At 49.2% G+C, this 14934-nt stretch overlaps 1 protein-coding gene across 1 annotated transcript; it reads left to right on the top strand.

Annotated features, from left to right (window-relative positions):
- Positions 1-3436: 3436 nt before the first annotated feature.
- On the top strand, positions 3437-11496 carry Ptk6 (protein tyrosine kinase 6). Its single transcript, XM_075963966.1, has 8 exons — positions 3437-3666; positions 6266-6387; positions 6774-6937; positions 7344-7497; positions 7955-8116; positions 10109-10290; positions 10714-10867; positions 11221-11496. The coding sequence occupies exons 1-8, from the start codon at positions 3437-3439 to the stop codon at positions 11406-11408; spliced, it is 1356 nt and encodes a 451-aa protein (XP_075820081.1). The 3' UTR covers positions 11409-11496.
- The last annotated feature ends 3438 nt before the right edge of the window (positions 11497-14934 follow it).

The raw sequence follows: 14934 nt of genomic DNA, 5'->3' as shown, positions 1-14934 counted from the left end.
TCAGCTTCAATAAACGTGTTCCAAATGGATTCACATAGCGGCTCCCAGAATGGAGTGCTGGAGACTCTAAAAGATGGGAGTTGAACCGCACCCAGAGCCAAAGCGGCATTACAGTGTGGACCCCCATGATATTAGCGGTGAAGATTGCCGGAGCCAAGTGAACAGCCCCTTCCAGCTCCCTGGCCTGGGGCTGAAGTCAGAAGGCTCTTCAGTTTCAGAAAGGTGGTCAGAACTCCTAGGCCTTGTCCAGATGCAGAAGGATGGAGATATAGGGAGGGTTCTGACAACCAGACAACCTAGTATTCTGGGGCAAAGCCCCTGTGGGTCACTTTTGTGTTTGAGCGTGACACCTGCAGAAGTTGGGTCCTGGATCACTCAACACTTTAACCAGGAGTGGTACACTGGGGATTAGGGGCTTCTGCTCAGGGACCCAAGGCCATTTCACTCTCCTAGAAGCTGTATCCAGAAGGCTGTAAGGCAGAAAGCCTGGCAGTCCCCTAGAGGAAAGGGAATTTGGGGCCAGCTCTGCACCCACTGAGGCCAATTTGTTCATGATCACCAACCATATTTGTGGGTTGGGTAACAGGGAACTGGGAGCTGAACTTCACATGTGACGTGTTAAGTTACAGCAAAGAGTTTGGGGCTTAGCCAGTCATGGGCTTTCTCTTGGGGAAGCAGGGCTGAATGAGAGGGACTGAGGGCATGGATTGCACCATAGATGGAGGTGGTGAGAACCCAGTCAACCTGGCTGCAGGTTCAGAACTGGATGGTCCTAGGAGCTGTGGAGTCCAGGCCGACAGAGTGTGCTGATGGTCTCTGTAGGTGGAAGGGGCAGTTCGGATTGGACTGAGGCTTCTCTGCCTTAACCCGCAGCTCTGATCTCTGGAGGGGAAGAATCTGGAAATGGCAGTTGGCTGCGGGGGTCTCCCTGCTTTGCCAGCACACAGAGCAGCAGTGTGGGTCCAAGGGCTGGTATAAGATGGTAGCATTCTGATGTTAAGAGGCTACCATGAGTCAAACCAGGAGGACACTAGAGACAGGATGGCACAGCCTGGGGAGAAAGATGGTGCTGGGATTGTGGCCAAGCCACGGAAGCAGGTTTGGCTGGGTCTTGGCACATTCCTGTGTGTTTAGTCAACCAAAGATGAACAGGTTTGGCCCTCCTTGGAGAGGCCAAGGACTTTTTTGTTTTTTTGTTTTTTTTTTGTTTTTCGAGACAGGGTTTCTCTGTGGCTTTGGAGCCTGTCCTGGAACTAGCTCTGTAGACCAGGCTGGTTTCAAACTCACAGAGATCCGCCTGCCTCTGCCTCCCGAGTGCTGGGATTAAAGGCGTGCGCCACCAACGCCCGGCAGGCCAAGGACTTTTGAGCTACCCGATATATCTTCCATTGAGCTGCCCACGGTCTCATCTAGGGACACATAGCTGTCTGGGACACAGCTTGGACTCAGGCTCACAACTCTGAGGGTTCTGGAGCAGACAAGGGAGGCAACCACAGAGTTCCTGAGGCTGACCTCTGCCTGTACCATCCTTCCTCCTTTCCTCTTCCTCTAATGCCTCTTCCCCACACCTTATGGGAACTGGGTTGGTGTGAAGTTACTAAGTAATACATGTTGCTATCCTTAATCCTATTAGGAAGCGGGGGAGTCGTGCTATAGCTCTTCAAAGAAAGAAAATTCAAGACCTGGCCCAGTTCTGTTCTCACCTGTAGATTGTTAGCATGCATGTGGACCAGGGTTTTTGATCCTTAGCATGAAGCAGCAGCATTCCCACGCTTCCCTGCCCCCCCCCCAAAAAAAGGACGGAAAAAGATTCAAATAGTGCTGCAGCCTGGATAGCCGAGACTGGCAGGGGGTGCGGGGATTGAGACACCAAGGCTTCTTTTCAGGTGGAAGAAGAACAGCAACCTTTATTTTGCCGAGCAACCTTTATACCTCTACTCCTTCTGTGGAGACCCACCGGCCAGAAAGAACACAAACATCCTTGTCAATTACAGACCACAAGGAAGTTCAGCTGTCAGTCGGGGAGTGAGGGCAGCTGGATCACAACAAATGGGTAGTCTCAACAAACTCAACAAATGTTATTTCCCATGTTACGTATTCTTACGGACTTGTCAATTTCCCTTCCCACCCCTCTCCTCCTGTATAGGAGCACACCACAGTGGACACAACTGACCAGCCGGAGTGAAAAAGGCGGTTAGGGTCCCTCTGGAGATGGGAAATCTTTGGAGTTTTAAAGGTTTAATGGGAGGAGAAGGGACAGTTAGGAAGACTGGAACAATCACAAGCAGGGCTGCCAGAAATTGGAGAAACATGGGAGGTGAATTGAAAGGGGTCTGGGAGGGGTGTGGGGGGTAGGTAGAGGCAAAGAGCAGGAGGGAAGGTTGGGAAAGAGGGAGGAGGGGTTGCAGAGGCCCCAGTGGTATGGGCACTTCTTAGTCATTCCTCACCTTCTATGGCTGCCCTCTTGTGTACTTATCTGGGAAGACAGGACGGTGCCTGCTTCTTGAGCTGATGTCTATGGTCTACAGACAAGTCAGAAGATACCAGGAAGCCCTCTAAACCATCCCATAACCCACACAGATGTGTATGCCTTCATATCCCTTGGCTCTTGTTGTGTTCCCAGCTGTCAGCATGTGGTCTAGCATGCTGTCCTGGGGGAGCTTCTTCAGTATACAGGGGCATCTGAGCATTCTCACTTAAAGGAGCCAGAGTTTTGTAGCAGCTCAGGCTGGGGTATGTCCTCTCTTGGTCCACAAGTCTCACCCAGGCCCCTCCCACCCTTGTTTCTAATGCAGGTCCTACCTGATTGTCTTGATGCCATCCTTAGATCTAGTCCTGCCAGTGTCTGGTGGGTGGACACCTATCCAGGGAGGTGGCTGTCAGGACTGTCGAGTCCTGTATCTCTCAGTATCTGTTAGTGTGTGCTCCATTGGCAGGAGGCACCAGTCAGTGTGGGAGGGTTTCTCTGTAGAAAAGGCAGCTCCTGGCTCTCAACTCTGTTCCTTGTGTGTTCTAGCAACCTGCCCACCGTCCTTTAGATTTCCCTCCACTGCTCCCCTCCCCATTCTTTGGCTCTAAGACTCACACCCAGGGGTTGAGGGCTCAGCTGATAGCTGTATGCTCACCGTCTAGTAGGCTATTCCTTGTAACTGCTACTGGACCTTGTAAAGAGGTTGTTTAGATGACAGACTTCCACTGGAGAAGAGTGTGAACACCCGGCATGGATTGATCCTGAGGACAAAAGGACATACAGGGGCAGAAGGTCCTTTGGGGTGGAGACACTGGAGTCCATCTCCAATGGGTACTAGGAGAGGCTGCTCTTCTGACCGTCATAAGGAAGTAGGTGTGACTAGCTTGCTGGGGAAAATCCTGCCTGTCCCTGCCAGCAGCAAGTGTCTACAAGCAGCTCACAGCTGGCTCTGCCATCGAGCCTGCCATGGTGTCTCGGGACAAGGACTACCCGGGCCCTAAGTACATAGGCCTTTGGGACTTCAAGGCGCGAACAAATGATGAACTGAGCTTTCAGGCAGGAGACCTCCTGCATGTCACCAGGAAGGAGGAAAAGTGGTGGTGGGCCACCCTGCTGGATGCGGCAGGCAAGGCCTTGGCTGAGGGCTATGTGCCCCACGATTACCTGGCTGAGAAGGAAACTGTGGAGTCTGAGCCGTGAGTGACCCTCGAGAGATGGTACAGGGGAAGAGGTGGGAATTGGGATGGACTGAGGAAGTCAGAGGGTGTAAGATCCTAGCTAGACATTCAGTTGGTCATACTCTGATCTTTAACATCCTGGTACAAGGGTTGCCAATGGGGCTGTGCCTCTGTGTGGCCCTGACTGGGGAATGGGGCCTCTCCTTTGGACCCACCCATGACTACTTTCCAGCCATAAGTACTGTTCTGCTAGGACTCAGATAGGACAGAAGGACCCGGTGTGGAGTTTTAGGATGCTGGCTGTAAGGGACAAGATCTGTGTGGGAATTCAAGAGCTGTTGGAAGTGTGAAGTGCTCACTTTCCAAGCAGTCAGAACCAGATGTGCGACCTAGTTACAGGAAACCGACGGCTACCAGGGCACGCCTATCTATCACCTATCACGTTTGGGTACATGGGGGTACATACAAACACGGTGGTATGTATCTTCATGTTTCCTCAAGAACCCCAGTCCACTGTTCCTGGCCACATACCTGAGCCCCTAGAGGCTTTGAGGAACTACAGTAGTGCCTAGTGTGGGCACTGCCCACAGCCACCCAATTGCTCTGGGCTAAGGTTGGGAAGGGTCCAGCAGGAGGGGTCTCTTGTTTTGCTCCTCAGGCCCCCCCTCCCTAACTCCTCATCTCACATTGAGCACCTATTGTGCTCAGTGGAAGACTGAGCACACAGGAGACAAAAACCACTGGTAAACGGTACCTATGACAGTTTCAGAGACGGGCTCATGATGGGAACAAGGTAGATGGGTGATGTACATGCAAGACCGAGAGGAGTCAGGTGGTGGCACACGCCTTTAGCATTCAGGGGATAAAGGCAGATGGATCTGTAAATTCAAGGGCAGTCTGGTCTACGTAGTGAGGTCCTGTGGTGAGGGAAGGGGAGGAGAAAGAAGGGATCCTGTATAGAGAAGAGGCCACTATAGCAAGAGCAAAGGCCCCGAGGTGCTGAGACTCCTAACACAGGTGAGGAAGTCAGAAGAGCAAAGCAGAGGCAGCCAAGTGGTCAGAGGGCTTCAAGAGTTTGAGCTGAATGTTGGGCTCCCTGCGGAGCCCATGTTCCAACCACTCTTGAGGGAGTTGGAGACTCCATGGACAGAGATGACCTATGGAATTCCAATGACCTATGGACTTTCACCTGTAGTTCAGTTCAGGCATGTCCAGCCCTTGTGTTGGAAGCTAGCATGTAGAAACCCTTTTGAATGGGAGAGTATGTGCCACTGTGTCTATGCAAGTACATAAGGGTGTGCTTAACAGTATATGTGTATACTTGTGTAAGCATGCAAATGTGAGTGCATGGATGTGTGTGTGTGTCTGTGCACATAAGTGCACATGTGCAAATGGCTGCATGATTATGTGAACATGTGTATGAAAGATCCCTCTCCCACTTACTTCTGGGCCAAGGCTGGGATCTGTAGGTCTGTGTTGTGGGATTCCCCTCTGTATGCTGTGAATATGTTTTATTGTCATTGGTTGATAAAGAAGCTGCTTTCAGCCAATGGCATAACAGAATATTGATGTGGGAGTGATTTTTTTCTAATCTGTTGCTTTCATTGGTTAATTAATAAAGAAACTGATAGGCCAACCCTTAGGTGGGTGGAGTAAACAGAACAGAATGCTGGGAGAAAAAAGCTGAGTCAGACAGTAGCCATGTTTCTCCCACTCCAGAGAGATGCAGGTTAAGATCTTTCCTGGTAAGCCACCTCATGGGCTACACAAATTATTAGAAATGGGTTAGATCAATATGTAAGAGCTGGCCAATAAGAGACTGGAACTAATGGGCCAGACAATGTTTAAAAGAATACAGTTTCCATGTAATTATTCCGGGTAAAGCTAGCTGGGTGGTGGAAAGCAGCCTGCTGCTCCTGCTCCTATTACAACAGAATATAGCCAGGCTGGAATGAATATATATATATAATATATACATATATATTATATATATATAGAGAGAGTGTGTGTGTGTAGGTGGAGTCAGAGAGATGCCATGTAGCTACAGAAGGAGACAGACACCCTGAAACCTTGCTGATAAACCACGAGCCTTGTGGAAATACACAGAATAATAGAAATGGGTTAATTTAAGATATAGGTGCTAGCTGGCAATACGCCTAAGTGACTGGTCAAATAGTGTTTTAATTAATATAGTTTCTGTGTGAGTTATTTTGAGTCTGGGCAGCTAGGAAATGAATGAGCAGCTTCCATCAACAGTTCTGGTCCCACGACTGTTAAGAGACATCCACATGATGGAACTGTAAGCCTTTGGGGGTGGGATGGACTGATACACAGGTGGTCATCATCCAGAGCAGGATGATAGGCAGTGCTTTCCTATTCTACTTCTGGGCCATGAGGACCTGGTGTCCAGAACCAGCCATTTAGGATTTCCGGGGTCCACAATGGGCCCAAAGGCCTCTGCAGGGTTGGGAGCAGCATGAGAGAGAGGCAGCTTAGTTGGGAGCCGGGGTAGCTAGGACTCCAGATGGACATGGCAAGGGTTAAATAGTTGAGAGACTGGGTGGATGTGGGGCTGGGGTGAGAATCAAGAGGCTGAGGTTGACTTTCTCCCCTGCAGGTGGTTCTTTGGTTGCATCTCCCGCTTGGAGGCCACGGACAGGCTGCAGGCTGAGGACAACTCAAAGGGAGCCTTCCTGGTCAGAGTCAGCAAGAAGCCAGGAGCAGACTATGTCCTTTCTGGTACTGCTTCTCAGACCTCACCTCACCTATGATAGCTCTGAGGCTCTCCCAACCACACGGTCATCTGCCTTTCTTCTGGTTGTGAAGAAGCCCTGACTTCTCCAATTTTCAGTCTTTGGGGGCAGAAAGCTGGGTTCTTTCCTTGTGCTTTCTGGCATGTCCTGTGTGTGTCATGGCAGCCAAGGCTCCACAGGTGTTCCACTGAACACACGGCCCAATAATTTTCTGCACTAGGAGTGCAGGAAACAGAGCAGCCATGGCTTATGAGAGGAGGGCCAGGTAGCCATGGGCAAGCAGTGTTCAGGTGGGATCAGGGGCAGGAAAAGTGGGGGACATCCAAGGTAAGATGCCTGATTATGCCTCTTTCTGCCGGCCACCCACCCCAGTGCGGGACACTCAGGCTGTGCGACATTACAGGATCTGGAGGGATGACGTGGGCTGGCTGCACCTGAATGAGGCGGTATCCTTCCCCGGCCTGTCTGAACTTGTGGACTATCACAAGACCCAGAGCCTGTCCCACGGCCTGAAACTGACCATGCCCTGCTGTAAGGTAAGCCATTGGCTTCTCTGTGACACAGTTGCTTGGGGTCAGACAAGTGGAGTACAATGTGGGGGCAGGAGGGGCTCCGAAGATGGCATTCCTCTTGACTGTCACTCTTATTACACTGGCTCACCAGAGCTCAGTTGTGCCCCTGCCAAGTCCTGACCCCTGGTAAGCCTGACGACAAGGGTCAGTGACCAATTGCCTGAGGGAGCTTATCAACCTTGGTGGATGAAGACAGCTGCATTTTTATGCAAGACACTCAGATATTACTACGCTGGATGTATCTCTAAATTTAAAGATAAACAGGGCTCCTATTGTGGGGTTCAGAGCAAACCCTTCCTGAAGACAGAAGATAAACCGAGTGACCCAGCTATCACTCCTACCACCACCATCACCCTTTCTGTTTCTCCAGCGAAAATCTGAGCCCTTGCCCCACTGGGATGACTGGGAGAGGCCAAGGGAGGAGTTCACGCTCTGTAAGAAGCTGGGGGCCGGCTACTTTGGGGAGGTCTTCGAAGGGCTCTGGAAGGACCAGATCCGTGTGGCCGTGAAGGTGATCTCTAGAGGTGAGCAGGTCACATGCTACTTCCCTCCTAGCCCTGCCAGTGGGCATGTCTAGTCTCACCACACTGAGGGCATCCCAACATCCTGACTGGGCACCTGAATCATGGGGGGAGTCATTTCTTCCTCCTGTACCCATTTTTATTGGAACAAGTCACCGGAAGTTTGAGTTTCACCCAGAATCCCAGCCTCGCCCTCAGGTTTATACCCAGTACCTCAAACATCAGGTCAGCCAAGACCTTGAAACATCCACCTGGGAAGTGTTGACTTTGGCAGTTGTGGCCAGGTGGGGCATAGGAGGGCAGATGATACATCAGGCTTGGGTCACCGAGGCCTTGGTGGTGGGGGCTTTAGCTGTTGTCTTCCTAGGCTGCCCGTATTTCCTGAGCTGTTTCAGAAGGCCCTAGCTCCTCCTTGGGGCACAGGTCAAGGGCTGTATTCACTGAGACTGGTGTCTCTCAGACAACCTTCTACACCAGCACACCTTCCAGTCTGAGATCCAGGCCATGAAGAAGCTGCGGCACAAGCACATCCTGGCACTGTACGCTGTGGCATCTGCAGGGGATCCGGTCTACATCATCACGGAGCTCATGCCCAAGGGGAATCTGCTGCAGTTATTGCGGGGTAAGTGGCAAGCTCCACCCTCCTTTCCCTGAGACGAAAGTGCTGGAGGCAGCAGGACACACACACACAGACACACACACATACACAGACACACACAGACACAGACACAGACACATACACACAGACATACACACACACAGAGATATGCAGACCCCACCCATCCCCATCCCTACCTGACCCACACAAAACAGCTGGGAGTTCCCAGATGACCTTGTTGCTTTCTGGTTTAAAAAGATACTTTTTCTTTTCTTTCTTTTCTTTCTTTTTTTTTTTAAAGCGGTGGTTGGTTGGGTTGGGACTGGAGAGGTGGCTCAACAGGTTAGGGCACTTATTTTTCTTACAAAGGACCAGAGTTTAGTTTCCAGCACCCACATGCTGGCTCACAACTATCCATGATTCTAGTTCAAGGGATCTGACACCCTCTTCTGGCCTCTGGAGGCACCAGGCATGCGTGCAGTACACAGACCTACATGCAGGCAAAATACTCAGATACATAAAATATATTTAAAACTAAAGAGGGAAGGTGAGCATAGCGGCACAGGCCTTTAATCCCAGCACTCAGAGACAGGTTGAACTCTGAGTTCAACGCCAGCCTGGTCTACAGAGCAAGTTCCAGGACAGCCAGAGCTACACAGAGAAACCCTGTCTTGAATCCCTGCTCACCACCACCACCACCAACAACAAAAAATCTAAAGATGGAGATCAAGAAAAGGCATACACATGTATACATGTGCACATACCCATAGTAACAAGTACATGCACCACACCACACACACTACATCCCCTCATACACACAAATTAACAAAACAAAACAAAAACCCAAATGGCTGGGGAGATGGCTTGGTGGGTGGGTACAGTATTTGCTATGGACGCATGAGGACCTGCATTTTCAATCTCCAGACTATTGTAAAGCTAAGCATGGAAGCAGCCTATTATCCCAAGGCTCCTACCGTGAGATGGGAGGAAATGGGAGAATCCTTGTTTTCTCTGGCTCCGCACCAAACAACAAAAACTCTCCTCGTAATTGTCAGTCGTGAAGACTAACATCCAAGATTGTCCTCTGACCGCCACACACATGTCCACATACATGTATACATACATGACAAAGAAGATAAAAGCAAATGACTTAAACTATGACGAATCTACCAATGGCCAATCATAAAGTTTGAAAAGGTACTGATAAGTACAGAAAAGAACACCCGTCCAAAATCTCTATACCCACTGTTAACTGAGGTCACTGCTATAGGCTCTGTGTAGCCTGCTGGTGACCTGCTTCTGCCCACCAGCCCCTCTCTCTTCCTGAGACTTGCTGTCCTGTCACAACTATACATACTGATACACAAACACATGTAAAACACCGACACACACAAATATAGACGCTCACACACGGCACAGACACACCCTCACACAACTCCTCTCACCCACAAGAGGACACCCCATCTGCTTTCTTCAACACAAAACCAGACTGTCTCCATCAGCTGAGATGCGGTGCAAAGATGCCGCCCAGCTTCACACATCAGTGAAAGGGAATGGGGCGGCGTAGGGCAATCGTGCTTGGGGCATGTGTATTACGTGTAGGGCAATCGTATCTGGGACATATGTATTAACATATCGCTAGCATCTGGAAGAGCAAAGTGTAGTCTATATGTTTCATAAGCGGTTTCTGCAAGTAGTCTTTCAGAGACAGAACACATACCCCTTGTAGGCATAACACTTGTTGGATGTGCAACCTCTAGAAAGTCCAGTGGCTATCATACACCAAGACTATCTTGCAGCAACATCTTTGCTCTTAGATTGCTTTATAATTCCCAGAAAGGATGTGGGACAGAGCATGTGTGTGCTCTTCGTCTCTAGCTACATAACTGCAGAAGGTCTAGGGCTGTTCATGTTCCAATTAAGCCAGCCCAGCTGCCCTCTGCTGGAGCCTTCACAGCCGTAGCAAATGAGAACTGAGCTCTGGCCAACTGACTTTGGCCTCTTATCACCCTGCAGACTCCGGTGAGAAAGGCCTGCCTATTTCAGAACTGCTGGACTTTGCATCACAGGTTGCCGAGGGCATGTGCTACCTGGAATCTCAGAATTACATCCACCGTGACCTGGCTGCTAGGAATGTTCTTGTTACAGAGAACAATATCTGCAAAGTGGGGGACTTCGGGCTGGCCAGGCTTGTCAAGGTAGGACCCTCGGATGTAGAAGCCAGAAGCAGGAATGGGGATTTATTTTCCAAGCCTTGAGCTGAACCCAGCCATGGGAAAGATGAGTTCTCGATAGGGTGGTGTTAACAGGCAAGGGAATGGCTTCATTCATACAGCCACAGCCTTGTTCATGCCACACTGGCCCAGCTCTGGGTACCTTGGAAACAGCCATATGCACTGAGCTTTTCCTATGCCCACACACTGCAGCTCTTCCCTTGTTGTGAAGTGGCACTTTTGATACAAAGGGCCTAGCCATGATTCTAGCTGCTTTGGTGGCAGTTACCTCTGGTAGCTGTGGGGTGGTGTCGGTGGGTCAGATGATAAGTTTACACCTACACAGGAAGGGTAAAAGCGGTAGCTCCCTCTAGGGTCGGGGCCCCACGACAAGCCATCTTATTGCAGGAGGACATCTACCTTTCCCACAACCCCAACGTCCCCTACAGATGGACGGCACCTGAGGCACTGTCCCGAGGGCATTACTCCATCAAATCTGATGTCTGGTCTTTTGGGATTCTTCTCTATGAAATTTTCAGCAAGGGGCTGGTGCCCTATCCAGGTATTATCCCCAAAATGCCCCCAAGTGTGGACAGGCAGTGAGGTGGAGTGGGGGGCAGGTCTTGAATGGCTGACAGATATGACAGGAGGTACTTTCCAGAGCCTCAACCAGAGCCCCACCCGTTCTATTCTCTGAGCATCCAGGAGCTGCTGCTGAGATCACTTCCTGGAGACATTGTCCTCAGGGAAGGCAACAGCCACAGTGTGCTAGAAAATGTTCCGAGCTTGGCCATGGTCATTCTTGTTGGAGACAGCATTCAGGGAGGGGCCAAAGGCAGCTGGGTGTAGCTTTCAGGGATTGGAGGGTGGACACCAGCTTCTTAGCTCTCATTTCTCTCCTCCCATGGGCCACAGGCATGTCCAATCATGAGGCCTTCCTGAGGGTGAATGCCGGCTACCGCATGCCATGCCCTCAGGATTGCCCACCCACCATGCACAAGCTGATGCTCAGCTGCTGGAGCCCAGACCCCAAACAGAGACCTTGCTTCAAAGCCCTGTGTGAGAAGCTCTCCGACACCAGCTGGTATGAGAACCTGGTCTGAGTTCCTTGGACGTGGCCAGGACCCATGGAAGAGGGGCTTCATGATTATCCCGGACCCCCACCAAAGCTGTGCATCATCCTTCAGGTTGCCGAGATGAAGGAATAGCAAACATACCAAGCATACCTCAGATACTCCATGCTGTAAAGGAAAGAGTGAAGAGGGAGCCATACTCCGTTCCCATCTATCCTCTTCCGGGAGACAGTTCACAAAATCCCAGAGGCCATCCCGGCTTCCTCCCTTCTCCTGTGAAGACTTCATATGACAGGGAAGCCAAGAAGGGTCTCAGCAACAGGCCTGTGGAGTTCTTGGCAGCATATCCCTTCCAGAGCGTACCTGTCCTTGGCCACTCCTCTGCTCAGCTGTCCACACACTCCCCACCCCTTGGCACCTTAATTCCTCAGACTCTTGTGTCACAGAGCAAGTTTTGGAGCTTCAGGTCCTTTCCCTTCAGAGACAGCTGCTTCTGTCCTGAGCTCATGAGACACAGCACCCTTTGTAGAAAACCACTGACCCCATGCTCTGCCCCATCCTCCGTTCTCCCCTTTCTGTTTGGACCTGACTCTTCCCAGATGGCTCTGGCCCAGAGCTGCTTTCCTGTCTCCAGTGTTCTGAAGCCTAGCCGGACTATCTTCTCTGTGTCAGCTCCTTATGCTTGGACATTGGGGCCCCAGTTCTCAGGGGGTAAGAGTACCCCAAAAGCATCTACCAGAGGGTGCCTTACTGCAAGTGGGCATAACCCTCTCAGCACAAACCTACCAGCTGTTTCCAGGCTGACCTCTCAAGTCGGGTGAACGTGCCCCAGCCTCTCTTGAGGAAATGTCCTCTCTGAATCCAAGAGATGACACTGTCTGTACTACTTCCTGTAAAGTCAAGCTGTCTTTTAAAAATACAGTCCTCAGCTGGACGGTGGCGCACACCTTTAATCACAGCACTTGGGAGGCAGAGGTAGGCGGATCTCTCTGAGTTAGAGGCTAGCCTGGTCTACAAAATGAGTTCCAAGACAGCCAGAGCTACACAGAGAGACCCTGTCTCAAAACAAAACAAAACTCCATAAAAACAACAAAAACATCAAAATAAAAAACAAAACCCTGTTTAGACTGGTCTAGAGATGAATGTTCATTAAACATTCCTAAGTCCTCTCAGAAATACAGAAACAAGGTCAGATGTTCTTAAACATCATGATTTAGAATAACCTTTAAGAGTATTGGTAAAGGCCAGTGGTGGTGTCCCATGACCTTAATCCCAGCATTTGGGAGGCAGAGGCAGGCGGATCTCTGTGAGTTTGAGGACAGCATGGCCTACAAAGCGAGTTCTGGAAGCTCCAAAGCTACACAGAGAAACCCTGTCTCAGGAAAAAAAAAAAGTGTTGGTAAAATAAAAACAGGTATGTTCTCGGGTGTGTCAGCACTGAGTATGTATGTTCTTAGCTGTGTCAGCACTGATGATATGGTAATGTTCTCGGGTGTGTCAGCACTGACTGTGATATAGACTAGTTAGTGGCTCTCAACCTTCCTAACGCTGTGACCCTTTAGTACAGTTACTCATGTCATGGTGACCCCAAACCATAAAATTATTTTTGTTGCTAGTTCATAACTGCAACCTTGCTTCTGTTATGAGTCGTAATGTAAATATTTTTGGAGGCAAAGGTTTGATAAGGGGGTCACAACCCACAGGTTAAAAATCATTGAACTAGATAGGCTGCCCGCCACCCCCAGGGTTTAAACAAGTTTGTTAATTCTACTGGGTATTTAAAATGCTGAAGCCAGAAATGGAAGCCCAGAGCACTATACAGAGGAAGGACATGACAGGGTGGTCTTTGCCTCTGTGGTGTTGGTGATATTTGCTTGATTAGTCACCAAGAGCAACTTTGTGCTGATACCTTGTGAGACCTTCATGACCATAACTGTTGAGTGAATAGGAATGTAAGCTGGGTAAAAGTTTAAATAAACTTTCAACAATAAAAGTCATTTTACAACCTTCAGCTTGTTCAGGCCTGAGAAATTTTTGTTATTCAACTTTGGGGTAATTCCTAAGGAAACATAAACTTAAGCTGATCTGCTTGTGGCCTCCGGTTTTACACAGGACGCAGGATCTGGGTGTGTTTGGGTCTGTAGTAAATCTGAGACGCTGTGCAGTCTGAAGGACAAGCTGCCGCGGGGCTTGCAAAGGTTTCCTCCAGTAGCAGTGCTGGCAGCCATAGTTCATGGGTGCCTACATCCGAGTTTGCACTAGAACTGGGGGACCTAAGAGTTAGGAATGATAATAATGAAATTAGAACCACTAGAAATGACGAGGAAAACCTCCTGTGTGCAAAGCAGATGAGGAGAACTCCATTTGTGGTAAGGCTGTCACTTAGAGAGGAAGAGAATCATTGAGTGTTCCAGATTATGAAAAGGAGAAACAGCGAGAAAAAGATGATGGATCACCCCCACCCTCCAACCCATTTTTTTGAAACAAGATTTCTCAGTGTAGCCCTGGCTGTCCTGGAACTCGTTTTTTTGTTTTGTTTTTTTTTTTTGAGACGGTTTCTATGTAGCTTTGGAGCCTGTCCTGGAACTAGCTCTTGTAGACCGGGCTTGCCTTGAACTCACCGAGTGCTGGGATTAAAGGCATGCACCACCAAATTCAGCTTGTTGATACTTTTCAGATAGCCAAAGGCCTGGTGGACTGGTATCGTATCTCGTGTAGTCAAAGCCAAGGACTGGAAAGATCTATTTAGAGTTCTTTTAAATTAGGTTAGGGGCTGGGGCTGTAGTTCAGCTGGTTGAGCACTTGCCTAAAAAGCATAGTCTTGGGTTCCACCCACAGCACTGGATAACCGAGCACGGTGGTGTGCTCCTGAAATCCTAGATCTTTGAGGAGGAAGCAGGAGGGTCAGAAGTTCAAGGGCATTCTTGTCAACTTGGCAAGTTTAATATCAACTGGGGCTACATGTGACCTTGTCTTAAACACCCCCCCAAAGAAATAATTTTAATGATAACACAGATATAAAACTAGTATCTTAAATTAGTTTAACTCAGGTAACCAGCCTAGGGTTTGTGTTCAATCTCATGTCTTCTTCATGTTGTGTGTGACTCAGTCTTTCATTAGTAAGGATAAGTTTTGCTCACAAATGTGTAACCTAGATTTCCTTTAAATATCTTATTACTTTGCTTAAATAGATAACTAAAGTCATACCTAATCAAGTGTTTGATAATTCCAAAGCCAAATTCTAGAATCGATTCTTCTAACTTCGATTAAAAGTTGGTTGACAAGGTGGGCAGTGGTAGCACACACCTTTAATCCCAGCACTCAGGAGGCAGAGACAGGCGAGTCTCTGTGAGTTTGAGGCCAGCCTGGTCTACAGAATGAGTTCCAGGACAAGCTCCAAAGTTACAGAGAAATCTTGTCTCAAAAACCAAACCAACCAAACAAACAAAAAAGTTGCTTTAAACTTTTAAGTTTCCAGAAGGGGTCTTGTAGCCACAGGATTTCTTTTTTCATAAAAGACAGCAATTAAACGAGGCTTATTTAATGTTAAGAGAAG

This window comes from Microtus pennsylvanicus, chromosome 2 (genome assembly GCF_037038515.1).
Source record: "Microtus pennsylvanicus isolate mMicPen1 chromosome 2, mMicPen1.hap1, whole genome shotgun sequence".
In the NCBI taxonomy this organism is placed as follows: domain Eukaryota; kingdom Metazoa; phylum Chordata; class Mammalia; order Rodentia; family Cricetidae; genus Microtus; species Microtus pennsylvanicus.
Note: the sequence above shows the minus strand (reverse complement) of the source record. Positions and strands in the feature narration are given on the sequence as shown.

What these genes read in the sequence shown, in the direction of transcription:
- Ptk6 (XM_075963966.1), top strand. Translation starts at nt 3,437, where the DNA reads ATGGTGTCTCGGGACAAGGACTACCCGGGCCCTAAGTACATAGGCCTT. An exon ending in TGACCATGCCCTGCTGTAAG is followed by an intron (nt 6,938 to 7,343) that starts GTAAGCCATTGG and finishes CTGTTTCTCCAG; the next exon opens with CGAAAATCTGAGCCCTTGCC. An exon ending in TCTGCTGCAGTTATTGCGGG is followed by an intron (nt 8,117 to 10,108) that starts GTAAGTGGCAAG and finishes ATCACCCTGCAG; the next exon opens with ACTCCGGTGAGAAAGGCCTG.